The sequence below is a fragment of the Rhamphochromis longiceps genome, linkage group LG7, assembly GCF_057381845.1.
Source record: "Rhamphochromis longiceps isolate RC_006_pf linkage group LG7, R_longiceps_female_GT1.1, whole genome shotgun sequence".
In the NCBI taxonomy this organism is placed as follows: domain Eukaryota; kingdom Metazoa; phylum Chordata; class Actinopteri; order Cichliformes; family Cichlidae; genus Rhamphochromis; species Rhamphochromis longiceps.
The window spans coordinates 28,929,264-28,937,938 of NC_140563.1; the positions used below are offsets into that span (position 1 = coordinate 28,929,264).

General features: G+C 46.2%; 1 protein-coding gene across 1 annotated transcript; it reads left to right on the forward strand.

The window, feature by feature from the left end:
• The first annotated feature begins 1,127 nt into the window (after positions 1 to 1,127).
• On the forward strand, positions 1,128 to 8,438 carry LOC146665523 (V-type proton ATPase subunit B, brain isoform-like). The gene is made up of 14 exons (XM_085411166.1): positions 1,128 to 1,322; positions 2,046 to 2,101; positions 2,315 to 2,413; positions 2,497 to 2,590; positions 2,703 to 2,780; positions 3,823 to 3,962; positions 4,075 to 4,176; positions 4,314 to 4,411; positions 4,784 to 4,907; positions 4,995 to 5,145; positions 5,238 to 5,320; positions 5,473 to 5,577; positions 5,657 to 5,786; positions 7,743 to 8,438. Exons 1-14 carry the CDS (start codon positions 1,157 to 1,159, stop codon positions 7,877 to 7,879), a joined length of 1,563 nt encoding a protein of 520 aa, XP_085267292.1. The 5' UTR covers positions 1,128 to 1,156; the 3' UTR covers positions 7,880 to 8,438.
• Positions 8,439 to 8,675: the final 237 nt, after the last annotated feature.

The following is an 8,675-nucleotide window of genomic DNA, read 5'->3' on the forward strand; positions in this document are numbered from 1 at the left end:
CTGTTTGACATTTATTCAGCTGTGTGAAAACTATAACTATAATCTCAGCCAAACTGATTTACTCACGAACAAATAAAACAGAAAAAAGCCAAACAAAAACATTTTCAAATTATCTAAGTGACTTATGTATCATGTTTAACCTGAGTAGCGAAAGACCGCGGGGATGGTGGCTGAAAACAATAGTTCACTGTTCTCACCCCGGCTAGCTATTGAGCAGGTGGGTAACAGATGTCTCAGAAAAAGTCGGAGGACTTTTGCAAATATGTGATGGCTTGATAAACCAAGCAGATATTTGAAATTTACACACCTACATTCTCGCCTTAAAAGTTTATTTTGTAACCCAGAAAAAGTAATAAGAGCAAAATTAAAACTAAGTAACTGCCACCATTGTTGGAAACTGGAATTGGCTGGGCTGTGCTGTGAATTCTGGGATATGGTGGGCCAGCAAGGATACACCCGACCCATCCTTCAAATCTGGGGAAAAGGAGGACGCATTTGTTGGCCGCATTTGGAGGAGTCTATGAATTTGGACAGCCTTCGTCACATCGCTGTAACATAATCGGCCTACAAATGTAGTCTCAGGAGGATGCAGCCTATGAATTTGGACACCCTTAGTGTCCAAGTTTCAAACATCTAGCTGTTGATTTGAGGTGAAGTTGATGAATTTGAAGGCAGTCCTCCTCCTTCATTATTCAAGCCACTGACTGCGAAACAGCCCAGAGCATGATGCTACCAACACCATGCTTCAGTGCTCTTCGGTTTGGAAGCCTCACCTTTACTCCTCCAAATATACCGCTTATCATCGTGTCTTATAAATTCATACATTTATATGTATTCTAATTATAACATTATTGTTTTTATTCTAATGAGAAGTTTAGATAAAAAGCGCAATATTATTACAAAAATAATTTATTGACAAAAAGCTCAGTTAAATGTAATATTTTCAAACATCAGCTTTTCTTTTATTCATTCACATTGTTATATAATAATAATAATAATAATAATAATAATAATAATAATAATAATAATAATAATAATGTTGTTTTAGCATCACTGAGGTTCCATAGACACATTCCTCGGCGTCCTTTCTGATGCAGCTGAAGTTTCGTGCGCATGCGCCGCTGCTGTCACGACTCGGACGCCGCTGCGGGGAAACATGGCGATGAAGGCGCTCAGAGGGATGGTGAACGGGGCGATGAGCGAGCTGTCCTCGGCCGTCAGCGGGAGCAGAGCCCCGGCCGCCGCTCCTACCTCCGCCACCGCTGCCTCCCGGGAACATGTGATGGCCGTCAAACGGGATTACATCTCCCAGCCGCGCCTCAGTGAGTCCCACCACCACCACCATCATTATCATCATCATCATTATCAGGCAGACTGAGGTCCGCAGCAGGAGGAGGAGGATGAGGGTTAATGGAATAAACCAGGCGATGATGGAGGCTGAAAAAAACTCTCAGGTGCTGGCGTTGTAATCTCTTACTTTTGTCGGCTTGTAAATTACATGCTGAGCATTAAAAATGTTCCTGACAGCTCACCTATATATCTGTTTCTGCACTCTTTCACAGCAGTTCACAGTCACAGTTCAGAATAATGCTCCTGTGTCTGATCCTGGGCCTCCTCTCTGTCACATCACATAGACCTGAGAGGAGCACAGACGCGATAAACGGAGTGTTTAGAGCAGGATTAAAGTGTTAGCGATGAGGCTCACCTGCACAGGTGAACATGTGCGAGCTCATTACACCCGTTCTTTCAGTGTGATGTGATTTAAAGTGAGAGGGAAACGCTCTTCAGAGGCTCGTGTTGAACAGAAACTTTTTTATTCATATTTAGGTTCTGCACACTGCAGAGTCTCTAAGGCTCGTATCTCCCGTCAGACTGTGGTTCATGTGACTTCCAGCAGGTGGAGACTTTGAGCTTATAAAAGAAGATTTCACATGTTGGAGAAACGGTGCTGTCATGTGGAGATCTGCAGCTGTGCAGCGCTCCACCTGTGCTCCACCTGTGCTCCACCCACGCTGTACTGACTTGTGCTGTTTTTGTCTCCTCAGCCTACAAAACAGTGTCTGGAGTCAACGGGCCGCTGGTGATCCTGGACCAGGTTAAGGTAAGAGGAAAACCTCCTCAGCTGTTTGTCTCAGCGTCCTCTTTACTAAGCGTCTCTCAATAAAACCAGCAGATCCTGCAGTCGGAGCGTCCTCACACCACGTTTAAATCCGTTTATGTAGTTTCCCTCAAATAAATGGTGAACTGTGCTATGTTTTCTGACACGTGTATAGTGGAGGTTGGTAACTCTCGTGGTCTCCCTTCACACCGACAGTTCCCAAGGTACGCCGAGATCGTCCACCTCACGCTGCCGGATGGAACCAGGAGGAGCGGCCAGGTGCTGGAAGTCACCGGCTCCAAAGCTGTGGTGCAGGTATTCACATCAGTCTGACACAATGTGGGCACTTCCAGAAGGACCCCGATGAACTGTTTCCTCCTCCGCTCTGCCTTCTGCAGGTGTTTGAGGGGACTGCAGGCATCGATGCCAAGAAGACCAGCTGCGAGTTCACAGGTGACATATTACGGACGCCGGTCTCAGAGGACATGCTGGGTACGTCACGTGACAGAATGAGGTTCACAAAGGTCCTCATGAATCCCCGTCCGCTGTTGAATGTGTGATGAGGTCCTCAGATGTGTGCTGAGGCGTGTTTTTGTGTTTGCAGGTCGTGTGTTTAACGGGTCGGGTAAACCCATCGACCGAGGACCCGCTGTCCTGGCCGAAGACTTCCTGGACATCATGGGTATGTCTCTGCTTCGAGGAGACTTGCCATGATCTGATTGGTGCAGCAGTCTGATGCAAACATCTGAAACAGGCAGTAAAGTTTCTTCGACTTGTTCGGAGGAAAAATGTCAGAAATGAGAGAAAACACAGCAGATTTAACCTGATCTCAGTTTTAATGTTTTATAGAGACACACGTGGTCAAAATCAGGCTCTGTCTGTATGTTTGACTCGCAGTCACAGTAACGCCCACCTTCTCATTAATACCTCACCTCAGTGTGGAACATGTGGTTACACACTGACGTCACTCAGGGTTCGAGCTGGGCTTGATCGCGTGGACTCACATGCGGTTCAGGTCAAAGAACGACCCACAGAATCAAAAGTTTGGAGGTTTAATCGGAGAAAAGTCAGATTTCAGAAGGAGGGAAACGATAAAAACAGCTTTCTATGAGTTTTTAAGTAAAATGTGATTAGAATAAATTTAAAGGATGTGTTTTAGGATGTAGAGTTGTGGGCAGTCTCTTGTGCTGTGGGTCATGATGAGTTTATTTTTAGGAGCTTTATTTCGCTAAACCGTGGCTCAGGGGGTTGGGAATCGCATCTGTAACCGGAAGGTCGCCGGTTCGATCCCTGGGCTCTCTGTCCTGGTCGTTGTGTCCCTGGGCAAGACACTTTACCCTACTTGCCTACTGGTGTTGGCCAGAGGGGCCGATGGCGCGATATGGCAGCCTCGCTTCTGTCAGTCTGCCCCAGGGCAGCTGTGGCTACAACTGTAGCTTGCCTCCACCAGTGTATGAACGTGAGAGTGAATGAATAGTGGTATTGTAAAGCGCTTTGGGTGCCTTGAAAAGCGCTATATAAATCCAATCCATTATAATTGTAGTTTTGAAATAGAAAAATACATTCAGTTTTCAGCTTTCATGTTGACTTCCTCGAGTCCTCATAAACTGCACCTGTGAATCTCCGTGTACTTGTCTCTGACTTCTTGGAGTTGTTATTATCTGCTGCAGTGGATCACGTGTTCAGTTCCTTCATACATGTGTTTGTAACCACGTTCTCCTCAGGACAGCCCATAAACCCTCAGTGCCGCATTTACCCTGAGGAGATGATCCAGACTGGCATCTCTGCCATCGATGGCATGAACAGCATCGCCAGAGGGCAGAAAATCCCCATTTTCTCTGCTGCCGGGCTGCCGCACAACGAGGTACTCGCACCCTACTCCGAGAGGGGGCAGGGTCGGTAAACACATCACCTCCTCTTCATTATTGTGATGTAATGACTGAAAAGGAAATCAGATCCCTCTTCTTCTGTCTCAGATTGCAGCTCAGATCTGCCGGCAGGCCGGTTTGGTGAAGAAGTCAAAGGACGTGATGGACTACAGCGAGGACAACTTTGCCATTGTTTTTGCCGCCATGGGGGTGAGTTCTTCAGATGCTTCCTCATCAGAAGCCTCTGAATATGAGAGCAAGTTTATTGATGTCTTAAAGCTGCCCCACACACTCAGCACCTGCAAACTCCCACTCACAGAGCTCAGTGATCTACTCTCCGCCCTCAGGTGAACATGGAGACAGCCAGGTTCTTCAAGTCGGACTTCGAGGAGAACGGCTCCATGGACAATGTCTGCTTGTTCCTCAACCTGGCCAATGACCCGACGTAGGACAAAACATTAAGAACAAAGCTCACACACACACACACACACACACACACACACACACACACACACACACACACACACACACACACACACACACATTTGCATACACACACAGACAAACAGACAGAGCTGAAGGCAGATTTCCAGGTGTTTCATAGATGATGTCAGATTTGCTGTATGGGCCGTGGGAGCGGGTCAAGTGTTTGGGGGTTCACCTTCAGGCGCTCAAACAGCAGTTTTGTAACGTTGCAGGAACACACAGGTGTGCTCTGCAGGTCGAGCTGTGTTCTTCTAAGAGTTAGTGATGGCTGAGGCTAACCTGCACCGGGGGTCGGCCCACATTCACAGATTATCGGGCCATTGTGTTGCAGAATCGAGCGGATCATCACCCCCCGCTTGGCACTGACGGCGGCCGAGTACTTGGCCTATCAGTGTGAGAAGCACGTGCTTGTCATCCTCACCGATATGAGCTCGTACGCAGAGGCGCTCAGAGAGGTCAGCTGCTCTTTCACTCTCACTTACCGTAACCCCAAATCGCTGCAGGAAACTGGAAATGATCATGTGATTGCTCTCCGCCGCCAGGTGTCCGCAGCCAGAGAGGAAGTGCCAGGACGCCGAGGTTTCCCCGGATACATGTACACCGACCTGGCAACCATCTATGAGAGAGCCGGCAGGGTTGAGGGACGCAGCGGCTCCATCACCCAGATCCCCATCCTCACCATGCCCAACGACGGTACACACACATACTCAGACACACACGTGCTCATCTCACATACAAAGGATTGGAATTTTGTGGATTTCACAGCAAGTTCTCATCTCTCGCAGACATCACCCATCCCATCCCTGACCTGACCGGGTACATCACTGAGGGACAGATCTACGTGGACAGACAGCTTCACAACAGACAGGTAACAAAGCTCCGCCTTCAGACGTCACCTGTGGAGCTCTGAGCTCTGTAGCCGGCCTCAGGTAGAGGAATGCCAGGCTCTGTCAGTCAACCTGGCATACGTCAGAGCCATCAGGTGACCCTGACCTGTCCTCCCCGTCTTCCTCCACTCAGATCTATCCTCCCATCAATGTGCTTCCGTCTCTCTCCCGTCTCATGAAGTCCGCCATCGGGGAGGGAATGACCCGCAGAGACCACTCTGACGTCTCCAACCAGCTCGTACGTATACACCTGCTCCAGGCTGCACGCTCCTGTCTTCCTGCTTAATCTAAGTGTGTGTGTGTCTGTGTGTGTGCAGTATGCCTGTTATGCTATAGGGAAGGATGTCCAGGCCATGAAGGCAGTGGTGGGAGAGGAGGCTCTGACGGCCGATGATCTGCTGTACCTGGAGTTCCTCACCAAGTTTGAGAAAAACTTCATCTCTCAAGGTGCCATTGGACTCTTTGTTTGCTTGTTTGTTCACCTTTATGTAACTACGTTGAACAGATCCAGCTTTCTTTGGAAAGCTGGTTAGGATTTATTAATTGCTTTAATCAAAATCAAATCAAATCAAATCAAAATTTATTTATATAGCACATATTAAAACAACAGTGTTGACCATAGTGCTTCACAGTCAATAAAAACATGAGACAGTTAAAACAAACAATAAAAGAGGACAACAAACAATAGGTAACAACACAACAAGCTAAAACAGCCAACTAGTTAGAATCAAAAGCCAAAGTAAAACGATACGTTTTAAGATGTGATTTAAAAGACTGGATAGACTCGGCAGTACGAATATGAACAGGGAGGTTATTCCAAAGTCTGGGTGCCACGGTTGCCAAGGCCCGGTCGCCTCTCGACTTCATTCGAGACCTAGGTTGTGCTAGGAGCCTGTGATTGGATGATCTAAGTGCTCTGTTGGGATTGTATGAATGGAGTAAATCAGAAAGATAACTGGGCGCAAAATTATTCAAAATATTAAAAGTGAACAAAAGAATTTTAAAATCTATGAGATATTTAACAGGGAGCCAATGTAATTTGGCTAAAATAGGAGTTATGTGTTCATGAATTCTCGTACCTGTTAAAAGATGCGCAGCTGCATTTTGAATTAACTGGAGCCGGCAAAGAGAAGAGTGTTGGAGGCCTGAGTAGAGGGAGTTACAGTAGTCCAATCTGGATGTGATAAATGCGTGGATAAGCTTTTCAAGGTCCTTTAAAGGAAAGAACGGCTTTGCTTTGGAAATCTGACGCAACTGGTAAAAGCTGTTTTTTACCACAGTGGAGACCTGTTTCTCGAGTTTAAAAGAGCCATCCAGGAACACTCCGAGGTTTCTTACAGTGGACGAAAGATGGCTAGCGAGAGGGCCTAGGGCATCAGCTAACTGGTCTAGTGATTTTGGTCTTCGTTCAATGTAAGAAAATTATGTGATAAACAAATTTTAACTTCATGCAAACAGTTGAACAGAGGTTGCAAAGAAGCAGACACATCGGATTTCAAAGGTGAATAAATCTGGATATCATCGGCATAACAGTGAAAGGAGATGTTGTATTTACTAAAAATTAATCCCAAGGGCAACATGTACAAAGAGAAAAGAGCAGGACCAAGCACGGACCCTTGAGGCACACCACAATAAATAGGGGCAGAAGCCGAGGAGTGTTGCTGTAGTTAGTGAGACCATTAGGGTCAAGATTTTGCTTTTTCATAATAGGTTGCACAACAGCATGCTTAAAGACAGACGGTACACAACCTGATGACAATGATGCATTCAGCAGAGATAAGATACAAGGACCAATAACATGTAAAGCTTCCTTAAAGAAACGAGAAGGAAGAATATCATGCGGGGAACCAGAGATTTTGAGATGATCAATTATATCTTTTAAAGCAGAATAAGACACTGGCTCAAACTGTTGAAAGACAGTCAAGCATTCAGAAGCTGGAACTGGGTCTAAAACTGATGATGGATGAGATGGATGAGAAGCCCTTAGAGCTGAGATTTTATCAGAGAAATACTTTAAGAATTTATCACAAAGAGCAGGGGAAGCATCCCTATAAGTGGTAGTGCGAGGGTTTATCACAGAATTAAAAGTATTAAAAAGTGCTCGGGGGTTGTGGCTATTAGTCATAATAATGCTAGACAAAAAGGCAGATTTGGCAGCTTTAACAGACTTTTGATACTTAAATAAACTTTAATAAATCCTAACTCCCAGTCAGAGATGACAGGTACGATGATGATGGTTATCAGCTTTCTCTGTTAACCCGGGTTATCTGCTTCAGGCTCTGAGTGCCCTCACATTAGGAGGAGCATTTCACGGGTCATGTGACTCTTTGTCCACCCGATACCCACATCAAACTGCTGTGATGTCAGACACTGGTGTTCACCTGTCCCTGTGTTTGTGTTTAGGTGCCTATGAGAATCGCAGCGTGTTTGAGACTCTGGACATTGGCTGGCAGCTCATGAGGATCTTCCCCAAAGAGATGCTTAAGAGGATCCCCCAGAGCACACTGGCCGAGTTCTACCCCCGAGAGGCCAAACACTAACTAGACACACACACAGACACACACACACTGCTTCCTGCCCTCGCTGTGTTCGTACAGTGTAGTGATGTGATGCTGTGACGTTCTCACACTCATGACCTTCATGTCCTGCTTCCACTCAGAGAGGAAGGAGACGAGGAGGAGGAGCCTGCACATCAGCGTGTTCATGATGATGATGATTTGCACTCTGTGGTCAGTTTAACGTCAGAGGTTATTTTATGAGGACCTGCAGAACTTCAGCAGAGACAGATGTTGAATCCAGATGTTCTGTCGTGCTCATTTCATGCCGCATTAGAAATGCTGATGTCTTCTGATCAAGGTCAAAATAATAATTCAAACACATCCAAAGAAAAGTGTAAATTCCATTTTTATTGTGTCTTTAAATCAGGTGTGAGGTTCTGTGCGTTCTGTGCGGTTCTTGTGGTTCCTTTAGATTCAGTGTACTCTTTTTTTTTTTTTTTTTTCTCATGCCAAAAGCTTGATGTGACGATGAATGTGTGTGTTCTTTGTAGGCACTGCGTGCTCATTGGTGGATGTACAAACTGCATGCATCGCCGCTGAATGTTTCCTGTTGGTGCCTGAAGTGCAGTCTGAAATAAAAGCTGCTGTGTCATCATTCCTGAGCGGTCGTGTGTTTAATGCCGTGTATGAACACAGCTGTGGGTTAACATGAAGGAGTCTGAGCAGCAAGGAGGTCGTGGTGGATGGACGGCTGGAGCACGGGATGGTGTGACATGGAAACACCTACACCCTCTTAAAAACATCCTTAAACTCATGAATCTTCTTCCAGAAAACTCCT